This window comes from Colobus angolensis, unplaced genomic scaffold (genome assembly GCF_000951035.1).
Source record: "Colobus angolensis palliatus isolate OR3802 unplaced genomic scaffold, Cang.pa_1.0 Scaffold129, whole genome shotgun sequence".
Classification (NCBI taxonomy): Eukaryota; Metazoa; Chordata; class Mammalia; order Primates; family Cercopithecidae; genus Colobus; species Colobus angolensis.
In genome coordinates, this window is record NW_012114141.1 from 6,358,559 (window position 1) to 6,375,347 (window position 16,789).

The window sequence follows — 16,789 nt, forward strand, 5'->3', positions numbered from 1 at the left end:
TTACTGCTCTTCCTTCCTTTCACCATATACTAACTCTTCTGGACTTTGTTCAGTTCTTCAAAGATACTGAACTCCTTTCTGCCTGAGATCCTCACACCTTATCTTTGCTCCTCTGACCCTATTTTATTAACAACTATTGGTTCTTCAGATTTTAACCCTGGGTCATCCATCTCAAGCAGTTTGTTCCCTACCACCACCACCACTACCACCACCACTCTGTATAATTTTATCAGGTTTCATTGTTAAATGGTTTGATATCACTTTATTGTTGTCCTTTTTGTGATGAAATAATTTTACATTAAAAATATATACGAAGTATAAAATATTATTACAAATCATTATATACCCCCAATCCAGTTTAAGAAATACAACTATACTAATACCATTTAGTAAGGCATGGTGGTCAACTGGAGATTCTGTTTTCTAGCCTCTTGTGCAGCTGGTTGTAGTCATGTGATTACATACAGTTTTTCAGCAGTTGTACATTTCTCTAAACAGTATATTATTTAGTTTTACACATCTGTGAATATTGTTAAAATGTTGCCATTTTTTCTCTTTCATTTTTTGCTTGTGTACTCAATATTATGTTTTTGAGATATTTCTGTGTTAATAGGAAGACACTGTTTCATTCATTTCCCATTTATTTCCTACATAAGTTCAGTTTGATGGAATTATGATATTCTATGTCATTACTATGCCTGTATGCATTGTTTTATTTGTGGACATTTGGCTTATTTCTAGTTATACATACACACACACCCATATGTTATGTGTATATATATATATATATACATACTGATGTGTTTGTGGTTTGTGTAGATATGCAGATTAGAAATATTGCTGTCATGAATATTATAGAAAAGTAGAATGATTTTCAACCCAATCTTGCATGAGGGTTCAATTGTGACTAAATATTTGCACAGAAAACTTTTTTTTCTTCCATTTAGAGTCAAGACTATCACAAATTATTCTTTGACACTTCCCTTTGAGGGGACCTTTTCTAAGATGGTAAAATTGCTATCATTTGATTTGGAAAATCTCAGTTATTAATTAGATTTCACCACTGAGAAGGGAATTGGCTTATTGACGGTTGTGAATATCTAATCTGGTTCATTTTGTAGTTAGCATTGTAATTCCACTTGACATTTTGAAGCCAATTGATATTGTATAAGCAGCCTGTTGGCCATTCCTACCAAATTTCTGTAGAGATTGTCTGAAAACTCTGGCTGTTTTCAAGTTTGAATATATTTAAAATTACTCCTTGCTGGAGTAATAATTCCATTTTCAAATGTAATTTACAAAGATTCTATGTAGATCAAAAAAATTAACACATAACGATATGATCTTAACTTTTAGCAGTAACCATGAAATGTGCTTTGTTCAGCCACAAGTTTTTAAAAAGTGTCATTTTTGATATTATTCTGGGTGTTTTAAAATCTATTTTTAGTGATGCAAGTCTATAGTAATGTAGCAAATTTGATTTTCAATATTTTTTCAAGTATGCAGCAAAAGGTGAATGCTTTTTTTAAAAGTAACATTCAATTAGACTTTTGCGGTGAATCAAACACCCCATTTGCTGGTCATTAAAGGATCCCAGAGTGGTGTGGGAATTTTGGAGGTAGGGGTAATTAAAGTCCATGAAAGACTTGGAGTGAGGTCTCAGATGGGCAAGAATTATAATACCTGTTACCCTATGTGAAAGTCGATAAAAAGCAGCAGTCCCGAACACTAATTGAAGTCACTAAGGGACTTGGTTCTGTGTGTGGAAAGAAGAGGGACTCGAGATCAATCTGACTTCACATACTGACTCTACTCCTGTTACTAGATGTGTGACCATCCAATGTGTTTTTAGACCTTCCGTTTTCTCATCTGTAAATGGCGAATAATAATACTTATTTCATAGGATACTTACGAGGATCAATTTTAATAATAAATTTGGAAGATCTAGAACAGAGCCTGGCACACAGTAGGCATCAACAGCAGTCATATGGCTTCCATGACATAGCAACTAAACCAAATTTTTTTTATGAAGGAGAGATATCAAAGAGCTTTTATAATAGTAGAGAGATTTTATGATGAACTTAAATAAATAGATTTTAATGTTTTTATATTTTGCAATAATTGTAACATAGATACAATTTATTTAGGGTGAAATTTGATCAAATAATGACTAAATGTTTCTTAATATAACATAACCACTTTATTTTTCTTGAACAGTAGCCCTTTAGAAAGAAAACAATATAGCTAGATCCTTACTTTGTTTTACTAAAATATAGTCCAATTGGATTAAAGATTTCAATGTTAAAACTTTTTAAAGTAAGGGCAAAATATATTGGAATAAACTTGCATATATTTTTGTGTGACAATAGTTTGGCTATGCAGGGCATAATGTCTAGACACCAGAAATGGAAAGATGAGTCTGACTGAAACCAGCGGCAAATCCATATAGGTCTGCAGCAAACTTGATGTTTGCCTTCTTGGAGGAAAGAATTCAGCCAAGGGGCAGAAGTAGGCTTAAGGCAGAGGGAGAGACCAAGGCAAGTTTTAAGATTGAGAGTTTATTTAAAATGCTTTAGAGCAGGAATGAAAGGAAGCAATGTACACTTGGAAGTGGGCCAAGCACATGACTTGAGAGATCCAAGTTCCCTGTTCAGCCTTTGACTTGGGGTTTTACACATTAGCATGGTTCTAGGGTTTCCATTTCTCTTTTCTTGACTCTTCTCTTGAGGTGGGCTGTCCACATGCGCAGTGGCCTGCCAGCACTAGGGAGGGGCTGCATGCACAGTGTGTTTACTGAAGCTGTGCGCATGTTCACTTGAGGTGCTTTCCCTTACCAGTAGCGCATTCTCAGAGAAAGTTTATGTACCAGTTAAACACCACCATTTTGCCTCTTAGTGTACATGCTTGAGCCCACTCGTTCAACTGCTAACATCACCAGCTCAGGTGTTTTCTACCTATCGGGATACTGTCTTTCGCTGGCACTGGCTGCAGCCAATTATCATTTCAGAGCGATGGTTTAGCAACCACCAGACCATCAACTAATGTTTGCTTGACATTCCTGGGGAGATGGTCCTCTCCTGCACTGTTCATGTCTGACTAACTACCTACTCTAACATGACAACAGGTATTTTAGAACTTATAAACTGCATAAACGAATTCCAAAGTCAAGAACAAACTGGGAACATTTTTGTTGGCAAATATGATGAGAAAATGGCCATTACTCTAGTATAAAAAGAGCTACTGCAAATAAATTTAAAAACACTACTTCGATTTCAAAATTGACAAAACTGAATAGACCAGAAAAATAATACAAACAATAAGTATTTAAAGCATGCTCATCCACACTCATGATTTTTATAATATAAATTAATATGGCGTTTTTCAACTATCCAAATATTAGCCAATACTCATTTAATAGTTTATAGTTTTGGCATGTGTGTGGTGAAGCAGGCACATCTATTCACTTGCTGGTACTGTAAATTGCTGGAATGAAATGTGGAATATGTATACCAAAATTTAAAATGTACATACCTCTGCCAGTAATTTATTTACTTAATAAACTCAAAGCTGTATGCATTTAAGAATTTTCTTTGCAGGACTGGCCACACAGATTTTGACAAAAAAATCTTAGGTAAATCTGAATCTTCATGATAGAGAAATAGTAAAATTAATAAAATTAGTTATATCCTTAACATAGTGTGCTATTAGTCATTTAAAAAAAAGGAGAGAACTATAATATGCAAATATTGAATGATTTACAAGTATTTTAATGTGAAAAAAGTAATAAGTAAACAGTTTTTACTGTAAACATATTTATGCAGAGAAAAAATAATTATAAGTGTGGATATAGGGTACATATTAGAAATTTTTCTGGAAAGAATGTTTTTAAATGTTGAGAGTAGAATTAGTGATTTCAGTGTGGAATAGCAGGAAGGAAGGAATAATACCTATTAATGATTTCCTGAACTATTTGAAAGTTCTCCTCTGTTCATGTATGTTTTACTATAATTTTTAAAAATTAATGCAGTCAATATGATGATAAAAATGTACAAATTATAAAGGACTAAAATTAAATTAAATGTCCTTAGGATCCAGCAGATTATTTTAGGTATTGGAAAACACGTACAATATGCTCTTGAAAGGGAACTGTCAAAATGGCATTCTGGAGGTGAAATGATGCATGCATTTGTGTCTAATGAGCTTTGTTTTCCCCCAGACAAAGTCAAAGGAAGATCAAGAGCAGGGACCCACTTTGACTCAGCCCGGAGACGGAGTCGAGCAGTCCTTTATCACATCTCTGGGCACCTGCAAAGAAGAGAAAAGAACAAATTGAAAATAAATAACGTAGGTGGTATGTGTGTACAGGACGAATGCTAGTGTTTCCCCTGGTGGCAATGTTTGACTCGTTAAAGAAAGGCCTCAATTACCCATTTACTGGCCTGCCTACTTTTTTTTTCCACTTTGGTTTGTGCTTTTCTATATAGAACAAACTGGAAAAGGTCAGCAGTCATGAGGCATTTCTATAATAAAAGTGCTTAATCATAGTGTTATCACAGCATAGAGATTAGAATATTATTGCAGTGAAGTAAATATGGTACTAGGAACACTGCAAATGGGAACACACTGGTTACATTTCATGAAGCAAAAATGATGCAGCAAGTCATATTACACATTCATAGTTTATTGGTTAAAATTTCTCAAATTTAATTTTAGTTCCATCGTTTTGCACATTATCTAGTTCTACAAATGCTTTTATCCAGGAGAAACATGACCAAATCAAAGCCATTACTCCACTAAAAATCTTTCATTTTATATAAAACACAGTTGAAAATTTCACAGTAAAACACTGGATTTACAATTGCATACCATACATTAAACAATTTTGGAAAGTCACACTTTTAGTAAATTACAATAGAGTTGCTTTCTGAAATATGGTGTCTCTCTGTCAAAGCCACGACAAATAACTATGCCTGTATAAGGTGATTCTTTCCAATTTTACATGACATATATCCTCCAGGATTTCACACGAAATTTTGTAACTGGTTCTTAGCACTAACAGACTTCACTGAGAAACCTAGAACAACGTCTATTTAGTTGTAGATAGTCAGAGTTTTAAAATGATGTTAATGTCATTAATTTGCCTTATGGAATCATCAAAACATATATGGGGGGTTGTGTGACCATAGGTGGCAGATTAAATACCAGCATCTAACTTGCCAATGACAAGAAAAAATCACATGAAATGGCCAGATCTATTTTGGAATTGATTTAAGATCCAGAAGTTCTGGGAGTTAACGACAGAGGGGGGATCCTTTGGCATTTTATTTTTAACATAGCAAGCTCAAGGACTACCTAATCTGACATACACATACACATGCTTTGATAAAACAGGACCATTCATCAGACATACAAAGTATTCATTTCTCTGATTGTAGTGAACAAAGAAAGATGTATGAACCTAGGGTGAGGAGCGAGATTTGACATGAAAGTGCTGCAAACCTGGATCTACTTCAGTGCAACTTTCTGGAAGCCAAAACAAGATATTTTGAATCATTTGTCCTCCCAGGACCATCAACCATGTCCGTGCTGGTCTGCCATGTACCACTGTGGAGGGTCACATTTTGATTTTTTTTTTTTTTTTTTTTGGTCCTAATTCAATATAAAGGTTCTCTAGGGATATGTGTGCCCTAGTGTTATATTGATTTCCTGGGAATCCAGGGAGAGGCTTGAAACAGTACACACCACTTGATCTATGGATTCTTCCACTGGTGCCTATTTACATCCCCTTTCAGTTACCAAGTCAGCCTTAGTGACATAAGCAAGTTATGGGAAGAAACAAAGGGAACTACATCTGGGCTTGATTCCATGCAAACCAACCAGCAAAGCACCTAAACAAATATTATCCACAGATTCTGTAAGGCTGAAAGCTGACACTCTTTATTGTAGTAAATATTCAGGGAAAAGTTGGATTAGAATCAATCATGTTATTATAACTAGAAGTGTTTATCAATGGTGGGAAGATTAATGGTTACAGACCTCAATTCCCTCTTCCAATATAACAGACTGAATCTAGCTTTTAGTGGAGAATTTAAACATAGTAAGAATTAGTGCTTTAAAATGCATTTGCTGGGCATGCTATTTTTCCCTTTAGATTTAACAAAGTACAAAGCAGTACTTAAAAATTTGATTTCAAAAAAAGTATAACTCCCACTACTTAGCTAATTTGCTTAATTGCCATTCATTTAAGAAATGCAAACATCAGGGTAGAGTATTAAAATAATACATAGTAATTTAAGATGCCTAATCAGCACAGTGACTCTAATACTACAGGTAATATCTTATTCCTGAAGCAAAGTATGGAATCAGGATTTGCCCTGTTCACCTGTTCACCATCTCCTTTCAGGGATAACAGAGTAGAATGGCTAAATGGAAGATAGAAGGAAGACAGAAGGGAGAAGAGGAAATGACTTGTATAGTTTATTAAATAAACAAATTTTCTGGAAATTCTGGCTGTAATAACATTTGCACACACAAAAAATAATTCTTAACATTTTATAGTCGTTTGCTATTTACAAATTCCTTTTACTTAAATCATATTATTTGATTCTTATAGAAGCCAGTACTAGGTCTGATTTTTATTAGTCCCATTTTAATGATGGTAAAAAACCAACTTATTAGAAACAGCAGTTGTGGTACCCAACCTTTAATCTTCTAATTCAAAGCCACCGTGCTTCTGACTCTTACCTTGCTGTTTCTCAGATACAGTTCTGTGGAACAGGAATATACACTTCAGCCATAGTCAAATGAACTCATCAGGTCATTAGCAGGTTTGGGAATCAGGATGCAACATATTTTAGTCTGGCTCTAACTTTGCCTGGTATACCTTGAAAAAGGTGTTTTCGAATTCTGCCTTCCTTAATTTGTTATTCTGTCAATCAAATGAGAATGAGATGATGCAAATGTTTCCAACACAAAGAAATGTTAAAGATCACACTAGAGCCTCGGAAGCTTGAAAGGAGAGTGCTACAAATGCGTATTTCTGGCAGGGAACAGTGGTGATCATCAAAGGCATACACTGGCTTTAGATTACTCACTGAAGTGACTGTAGAAATATTTTCACATTCTCTTGCTCATTCAGATGATAGCTTCAAAGGAACTATTGCAAAAGTAGTTTAGGAAACAATTACCTTAATTAGGCACTGGAGTTAACTATTTTGCTGGTTTCATAGGTTAGAGGTTAAACATCTAAAACACCATTGGTACTAAAGAAATATGATTGAAGATTAATAAATAAGATAAACCTAACGTCTAGACTAGGCAAACTCCATGTTTGACAGTTACAAATAACATGTCTTCTTCCCTACTTCCTGCTAAAAAGCATAATTTTACAACTGTGTACAATTTTTTTTTTACAATTTTAAGTATTTTTTTCATTTGAAAGGATTTGGATAAAACGTTACAAAAACTGGTGGAAGAAGAGGAGCATCTATTTTTTTTCACTCAGGTGATTAAAGATGTTTGCAGGATTTGAGTTAACAACATTTCAAAATTTAAATCTAATCTCAAATGTATTGAATTCTCAGTATCTTTTAAAAATATTTTAAAAATATGTTCTAAGTAGCTTACAAAATGAAACTATGTGATTTATTTTCTGATTTGTACAGAAAAGTGATATATTGCTGAACTTTTGTGACAGAATCCCTAATGCTTCGTTATCAGCATAATCAAAAACAAAAACAAAAACTTCACTTTTTAATTTTCCCAAATCATTACCCCTAGATATCGATGTTCCCTCAAGCACTGTAAAATTTTAATTTCTGTAATATGATAGGAAAAAGTTATGTGGATAGAAAATGAGATATTTCCCAAGGCTTCTGATAACTCTTTATTGTAGTAAATATTCAGGGAAAAGTTGGATTAGAATCAATCATGTTATTATAACTAGAAGTGTTTATCAATGGTGGGAAGATTAATGGTTACAGACCTCAATTCCCTCTTCCAATGTAACAGACTGAATTTTTATGAGAAGCCCAACAGGGCTACTTCGTCTCCTCTTCTCTATTTTATGCCAGAGTTTACCTTTGGAACTGGTTTCTTGAAACCAGAGAATGAGGCAAAGGAGACAGGATGAATATTAGGGAATTGTATGAAACATAGATGCAGTGGCAGATGGGCGTCTAAGGACCATCTGGAAATAGTTTAACAGTGACCCACCATGAAGTGCTGACATTATGAGATGCCTGTGTGGGTTGAGTGAGAATATTAACAGGAAGTGGAAACATGGGTTGAAAATACCTACCAAAGAGAAATGCCAGACAGGGGTGCATTAATATCAAGGTAGCAGAACTATTCAATCACTGACAGTCACCACTTAGAGCTAAATGTTCCTGATGTTTCTGAACCTTTCTTGAATCCTCAGGTACTTCAGGATCCCCGAACACTTCACATTAATCTGCCCTTCCCTCAATGAGTGAGACAAGAACACAACATTGTGACCTACAAGTAACATGTATTCTGGAATTTTTAATTCTCTGTTAATTCAACTAAACTTTCAAATATAAGTTTCCATTACCTAGCTTGTATTTCTCATTAATTGAGGTCAAAGCAAGGTCTGCAAGTATCTGGTCACAGGCTTGTCAAATTTCCACACATGCTATTGTTGGGCCTCCCTTTGTCTTCTAGCAAGAAGGGAATTGTTCATCAATTTCAACTGCATTCAAAGTGAAGTGCTTTTACGGTTATCAAAAACTCCAGCTATTCTGCATTTAGTCAACTGCACAGTGAACCCTGGCTTTCTCCTCCCCTGACTTGAATAATAACTCTTAAGTAACTGTTTCTTACTTTACTATCTGAACAATGTCTGGTGCATGTCAGACTGCATCTGTGTCTATCAAGCTAATGAGGTTTGGGTTCCCAACTTCACCAACAGCCACAATGCAAAAAATGAAAGTAGTTAGCATGACTTAGCTATATTTGGAAAGAAATGTAAACTGTTTACAATATATTATTGGTCATATATCTATTCTTTTTGGAAAGAAAGATACCATTGCTGTCATGAGTAAAATATCAGGTCAAATGTAGTCTTTAGATAATGACTGTCATCAGAAATCTATAAGTATACAGAATGTTCTCATGACAATAGGAATGTAAATATAGCTTTTTGTTTATAATGTGTGGAGGATTACATGTAACTGTGAATGTTTTTTGATGATATCTTAGGTAATGGTCTTTTTTATTTTTTAATGAACAAAATCTGGATTACTCACTTAGCTTCACGACTAAACTCTGCATATTCCTGTTCCTTATAACAAAGATTTCTGCTCAGTTTTAGATGTTTAGATGTTTTGCATCACCAACTTTTAAAAGTCACTTGTAAGATATTGCATTGTGTAGTGAATGATCCTCCTCACAAAAGTGTATGTTTCAAACTATGTAATCCTTGTTTCTAACGTTGTGTTTCTCCTTTCTCTCCTTTTTGTCTTCATCCACAGAATGTTTTTGTAGATAAACCAGCATTTCCGGAGTATAAAGTTTCTGATGCAAAAAAGTCCAAATTCATACTTTTGCATTTTAGCACTTTTAAAGCTGGCTGGGACTGGCTTATTTTGTTGGCAACGTTTTATGTTGCTGTGACTGTACCTTACAACGTTTGCTTTATTGGCAATGACGACCTATCCACAACTCGGAGCACAACCGTCAGTGACATTGCAGTGGAGATCCTTTTTATTATAGGTAAGAACAAACAGCTGCTTTCTTAGGATATTTGCATATGGGAAGTGAAGTGTGTTCCAGATTTTTCTGACATGAATTTGAACTAAGATCCATTTGCATGGGCGTGATTCAGCCTCTGATGCAAATTTTGAAGAAGCACATACTGTATTTGGATTTCTGAAAATTGCCTCTTCCAACTTTTCCTGTCCCTTTATTCAAACAGATCTAAACTGATCTCCTGTGTTTCTATACTTATTTCATCCAAAATGGGCTAAAAAAGATTTAACAGCTGTTTTGTTTGTGCTCTCACATCCTTCATGATCTTAAACTTGTAGGGTCAGAGATGGGATTTGGCAGAAACCCACCAGTGGTGTTGTGACAGTGGTCCACTCCTCGACGTGGTTCTTTCTCCATGCCCTTCCGTGCCCTTTCAGCACATTGGTGGTTTCAATAGGTGACCTGGTTGCAGAAACAAAGCGTTACATAAGCCTTGCAGTAAATCTGGAGAAGCAGTGAGTATCTGATTTTAATTAAAGAAAAGGCCCCAAAGGATGTTTGTCAAGAGAATTTATCACTAGAATATTGGGTACCTCAGTGGAAGCTGCATCTGTGCCAATCTTGTAAGCCCTTTCCTATTTTCCTGTCCTTTAAATCTTCATCTTGTTTAGACCAAAGCCTAGCTTTAGCTTGCTCATTCTAGGACAGATTCCGGGTCTTTAAGTCCCTGACTTAAAGTCAACAGGGACTTAAACTTAACTTAAAGTCTGTTAAGTCAACAGATTGACTCCCTGTTGAATTATTGACTGTCATTAGCAGCTGATACCTGCTTCTTTCCTTGGTCATGTTGATAGAGGGCTATATTCTTACCGTAAAGATGAGAGAATGTTTGGAAACATTACCATGCAGGTAGGTGAACACAGGAGTAAGAAATGGATCTTAAAATTTCAAAGAAAAATAAACACATAAGTGAGGCACATCAAAACCTTGGTTCAATGGTGGTGGTAGTTGTTTTTTTTCTCAGTGAAGCTGTTACATCTTTGAGGTTAGAGTGGGTTTTCTTGTTGAATGTCAGCACGTTTGCTTTGGATGAGTTTGTGTGCTCTTGATATGGCTTGCCATCATTATTAACATTGTATCTACTGAGCACATCCTTCAGAGCCTTGATAGGACCCCTGCTGTCACCCCCGAAGTGGTAGCTGTAGTGTGTTTAGGCCACTAGATGGCAATGTTGTCTAGTTAGGCAGATGGCAAATTTATTTTTAATTTTTTAATTTTAAAATATAGCTATCCTTTATTAGAAAGTTGTAACCATAAAGGGATCTATTAAATAAAGGTTAAATGGAAAATAACATTCCAGTTTGAACAAGAATTTAAAATGAAAATGGTAGACAGATTGGGTGTGTCTATGGTTTTGTATCCTTTTACTTTGCCAACATCTGACGTCTCCTTCCACCCAACCATGATGCACACATAAATTAACATTCTAAAAACAGTCTCCATGACCTGGTCAAAATTCTCAAGAATTTGGGCAGTCACTCAACATGTCTAAGCCTTCATTTTTTGTAGTAACGATTGCATAGGGTTTCATGAAATGATAGATGTAAGTATCTGCTTAACAAATACTTCATCATCTTATTATTGTTATTTACAACTTTGTTATTAGGTCAAGTTATATCTTGAACTTTCCTTTCCATTCTTCCTGGTTCTTAGATATTTGAAATTCTTTGGCGTTAGAAGCCACTTCTGTTACTGTGTGTTCATTAACAGATGATGACTTATTTACTCCCATAAAAACTCATACCTTTGACGGAGATAGTTTAAAAGTTTTTGTTTATTTCGTTTTAAGGCTGCTCTTCTCTACTAAACCAATGGAGACTCTCTTGCTCCCCTGATAGCAACCCCTAAATTCTTCTGTGTTTTTTATTACTGTCATTTCTACTGTTCTTCAGGCAGCAAGATGGTTCTCCCAGTAGGCAATATCCATCCCTTACTAGCTACATGACAAAGGAATGAAAACCCATTCCAATTTTTTTGCAGTTTACTTTCTGCAAAGATTCATTTAGGATTTGAAATTTTGGTCTGCAAGCAGTTCTAGTGTGACTCCTGCCTGAAATCCCTTGTTGACGGACTTATTTTTATAAGCAGTAAAAACTTTCCTGTTCTTTCCTGGTGTTATCTGCTTGCTCTTTCTTTTGAATGAGTTTAAGCATATCTATAATTATAGCATATTTAGAAAAATGACTTACATTAATATTTCTCTGTTTCCCCCAAACCTTTATTCTATAAAATATTTCAAAAAGGCGGCCTAAAAGTGATCATTGACAAATGAGTTAAAATACTGGGGACAAAATAGTTGCCTATAATATTGTATATTTACAATGTGAAGGTGGTGTTCATACCATTTAATATTTGTTAAATTACTACAGACTTAAACTTCCCTGTCTGACAACTTTGAAGGGAGTAATCCTTCTCCTAGCATGGAGTTTGAGATCTGAGAATGAACAGACTGCCTCCTCAAGTGGGTCCCTGATCCCGGAGTAGCCTAAAATAGGAGACACCTCCCAGTAGGGGCTGACTGACACCTCATATGGCCGGGTGCCCCTCTGAGACGAAGCTTCCAGAGGAAGGATCAAGCAGAAACATTTGCCATTCTTCAATATTTGTGTTCTGCAGCCTCTGCTGGTGATACCCAGGCAAACAGGATCTGGAGTGGACCACCAGAAAACTCCAGCAGGCCTGCAGCTTAGGGTCCTGACTGTTAGAAGGAAAACTAACAAACAGAAAGGACATCCACACCAAAACCTCATCTGTACATCACCATCGTCAAACACCAAAGGTAGATAAAACCACAAAGATGGGGAAAAAACAGAGCAGAAAAGTTGAAAATTCTAAAAATCAGAGCATCTCTTCTCCTCCAAAGGAATGCAACTCCTTGCCAACAATGGAACAAACCTGGATGGAGAATGACTTTGACAAGTTGAGAGAAGAAGAGTTCAGACAATTGGTAATAACAAACTTCTCTGAGCTAAAGGAGGATGTTCAAACCCATCGCAAAGCCACTAGAAAACCTTGAAAAAAGATTAGATGAATGGCTAACTAGAATAAACAGCTTAGAGAAGACTATAAATGACCTGATGGAGCTGAAACCATGGCATAAGAACTATGTGCTGCATGCACAAGCTTGCAGTAGTCGATTCAATCAACTGGAAGAAAGGGTATCAGGGATTGAAGATCAAATGAATGAAATGATGCAAGAAGAGAAGTTTAGAGAAAAAAGAGGTATAAGAAATGAACAAAACCTCCAAGAAAGATGGAACTATATGAAAAGACCAAATCTATGCCTGATTGGCGTACCTGGAAGTAACGGGGAGAATGGAACCAACTTGGAAAACACTCTTCAGGATATTATCCAGGAGAACTTCCTCAACGTAGCAAGGCAGGCCAACATTCAAATTTACAAAATACAGAGAATACCTACAAAGATACTCCTCAAGAAAAGCAACTCCAAGACATATAATTATCAGATTCACCAAAGTTGAAATGAAGAAAAAAATGTTAAGGGTAGCCAGAGAGAAAGGTTGGGTTACCCACAAAAGGAAGTCCATCAGACTAACAGCAGACCTCTCGGCAGAAACACTGCAGGCCGGAAGAGAGTGGGGGCCAATATTCAACATGCTTAAACAAAAGAATTTGCAACCCAGAATTTCATATCCAGCCAAACTAAGCTTCATCAGTGAAGGAGAAATAAAATCATTTACAGACAAGCAAATGCTGAGAGATTTTGTCACCACCAGGCCTGCCTTACAAGAGCTCCTGGAGGAAGCACTAAAAACATGGAAAGGAACAACTGGAACCAGCCACTGCAAACACATGCCAAATTGTAAAGACAATGCTAGGTAGAAACAGTATCAACTAATGAGCAAAATAACCAGCTAACATCGTAATTACAGGATCAAATTCACACATAACAATATTAGCCTTAAATGTAAATGGGCTAAATGGTCCAATTAAAAGACACAGACTGGCAAATTGGATAAAGAGTCAAGACCCATTAGTGTGCTGTATTCAGGAGACCGATCTCATGTGCAGAGACACACATAGGCTCAAAATAAAGGGATGGAGGAAGATCTACCAAGCAAATGGAAGACAAAAAAAGGCCGGGGCTGCAATCCTAGTCTCTGATAAACCAGACTTTAAACCAACGAAGATCAAAAAAGACAGAGAAGGCCATTACATAATGGTAAAGGGATCAACTCAACAAGAAGAGCTAACTATCCTACATATATATGCACCCAATACAGGAGCACCCAGATTCATAAAGCAAGTCCTTAGAGACTTAAAAGGAGACTTAGACTCCCACACAATAATAATGGGAGATTTTAACACACCACTGTCAACGTTAGATCAATGAAACAGAAAGTTAAAAAGGATATCCAGGAATTGAACTCAGCTCTGCACCAAATGGACCTAATAGACATCTGCAGAACTCTCCACCCCAAATCAGCAGAATATACATTCTTCTCAGCACCACATCACACTTATTCAAAAATTGACCACATAGTTGGAAGTAAAGCGCTCCTCAGTAAATGTGAAAGAACAGAAATTATAACAAACTGTCTCTCAGACCACAGTGCAATCAAACTAGAACTCAGGATTAAGAAACTCAATCAAAACCGCTCAAGTACACAGGTACTGAACAACCTGGTCCTGAATGACTACTGGGTACATAATGAAATGAAGGCAGAAGTAAAGATGTTCTTTGAAACCAATGAGAACAAAGATACAACATACCAGAATCTCTGGGATACATTTAAAGCAGTGTGTAGAGGGAAATTTATAGCACTAAATGCCCACAAGAGAAAGCAGGAAAGATCGAAAATCGACACCCTAACATCACAATTAAAAGAACTAGAGAACCAAGAGCAAACACATTCAAAAGCTAGCAGAAGGCAAGAAACAACTAAGATCAGAGCAGAACTGAAGGAGATAGAGACACAAAAAACCCTTCAAAAAAATCAATGAATCCAGGAGCTGATTTTTTGAAAAGATCAACAAAATTGATAGACCGCTAGCAAGAGTAATAAAGAAGAAAAGAGAGAAGAATCAAATAGACGTAATGAAAAATGATAAAGGGGATATCAATACAGAGAATACTGTAAAAACCTCTATGCAAATAAATAGAAAATCTAGAAGAAATGGATAAATTCCTGGACAAATACACCCTCCCAAGACTAAACCAGGAAGAAGTTGAATCCCTGAATAGACCAATAGCAGGCTCTGAAATTGAGGCAATAATGAATACCCTACCAACCAAAAAAAGTCCAGGACCAGAGGGATTCACAACCAAATTCTACCAGAGGTACAAAGGTGAGCTGGTACCATTCCTTCTGAAACTATTCCAATCAACAGAAAAACAGGGAATCCTCCCTAACTCATATCATGAAGCCAAGCATCAACCTGATACTAAAGCCTGGCAGAGACACAACAAAAAAAGAGAATTTTAGACCAACATCCCTGATGAACATCAATGCAAAAATTCTCAATAAAATACTGGCAAATCGAATCCAGCAGCACATCAAAAACCTTATCCACCACGATCAAGTGGGCTTCATCCCTGGGATGCAAGGCTGGTTCAACATATGCAAATCAATAAACATAATCCATCACATAAACAGAACAAAAGACAAAAACCACATGATTATCTCAATAGATGCAGAAAAGGCCTTCAACAAAATTCAGCAGCCCTTCATGCCAAAAGCTCTCAATAAACTAGGTATTGATAGGAAATATCTCAAAAAAGAGCTATTTATGACAAACCCACCCCAAATATCATACTGAATGGGCAAAAACTGGAAGCATTCCCCCTCTCTCACCACTCCTATTCAACATAGTGTTGGAAGTTCTGGCCAGGGCAATCAGGCAGGAGAAAGAAATAAAGCGTACTCAATTAGGAAAAGAAGCAGCCAAACTGTCACTGTTTGCAGATGACATAATTGTATATTTAGAAAACCCCATCGTCTCAGCCCCAAATCTCCTTAAACTGATAAGCAACTTCAGCAAAGTCTCCAGATACAAAATCAATGTGCAAAAATCACAAGCATTCCTATACACCAATAAAAGAAAAACAGAGAGCAAATCATGAGTGAACTCCCATTCACAATTGCTTCAAATAGAATAAAATTCCCAGGAATCCAACTTACAAGGGATGTGAAGGACCTCTTTGAGGAGAACTGCAAATCACTGCTCAACGAAATAAAAGAAATAAAAGAGGACACAAACAAATGGAAGAACATTCCATGCTCACGGATAGGAACAATCAATATTGTGAAAATGGCCATACTGCCCAAGGTAATTTATAGATTCAGTGCCCACTACACACCAGTAATGTTCCCAGTCATTATAACTCAAAATAATCCATACATATTTGGCATTTTTTTTCAATGCTGTATTTTAAGGTTATTTCCTGCATCGACTTCCGTAGTTCTAGTTTGCTGATTCTCAGAAGGGCAATACCAACCATGGGAGATACTTTAGAAATACATGGGTTTGGGGCGGAACAAGATGGCCGAATAGGAACAGCTCCAGTCTCCAACTCCCGGCGCGAGCAACACAGAAGACCGGTGATTTCTGCATTTTCAATGGAGGTACTGGGGTCATCTCACTGGGGAGTGCCAGACAATCGGTGCTGGTTAGCTGCTGCAGCCCGACCATCGAGAGCTGAAGCAGGGCGAGGCATTGCCTCACCTGGGAAGCACAAGGGGGAAGGGAATCCGTTTTCCTAGCCAGGCGAACTGAGACACACAACACCTGGAAAATCGGGTAATTCCCACCCCAATAGTGCGCTTTAAGGAAATGGGCACACCAGGAGACTATACCCACACCTGGCCAGGAGGATCCCACGGCCACGGAGCCTGCCTCATTGCTAGCACAGCAGTCTGCGATCTAACCACAAGGCAGCAGCGAGCCTGGGGGAGGGGCGCCCTCCATTGCTGAGGCTTAAGTAGGTAAACAAAGCCGCTGGGAAGCTCGAACTGGGTGAAGCTCACAGCAGCTCAAGGAAACCTGCCTGTCTCTGTAG

At 36.8% G+C, this 16,789-nt stretch overlaps 1 protein-coding gene across 1 annotated transcript in view; it reads left to right on the forward strand.

Annotated features, from left to right (window-relative positions):
* Positions 1-16,789, forward strand: part of KCNH8 (potassium channel, voltage gated eag related subfamily H, member 8) — a 373,663-nt gene that overhangs the window by 199,595 nt on the left and 157,279 nt on the right. The window contains exons 4-5 of the mRNA XM_011933727.1: positions 4,217-4,344; positions 9,492-9,732. Coding sequence (XP_011789117.1) covers positions 4,217-4,344; positions 9,492-9,732 — 369 coding nt within the window. The remainder of the gene's footprint in view (positions 1-4,216; positions 4,345-9,491; positions 9,733-16,789) is intronic.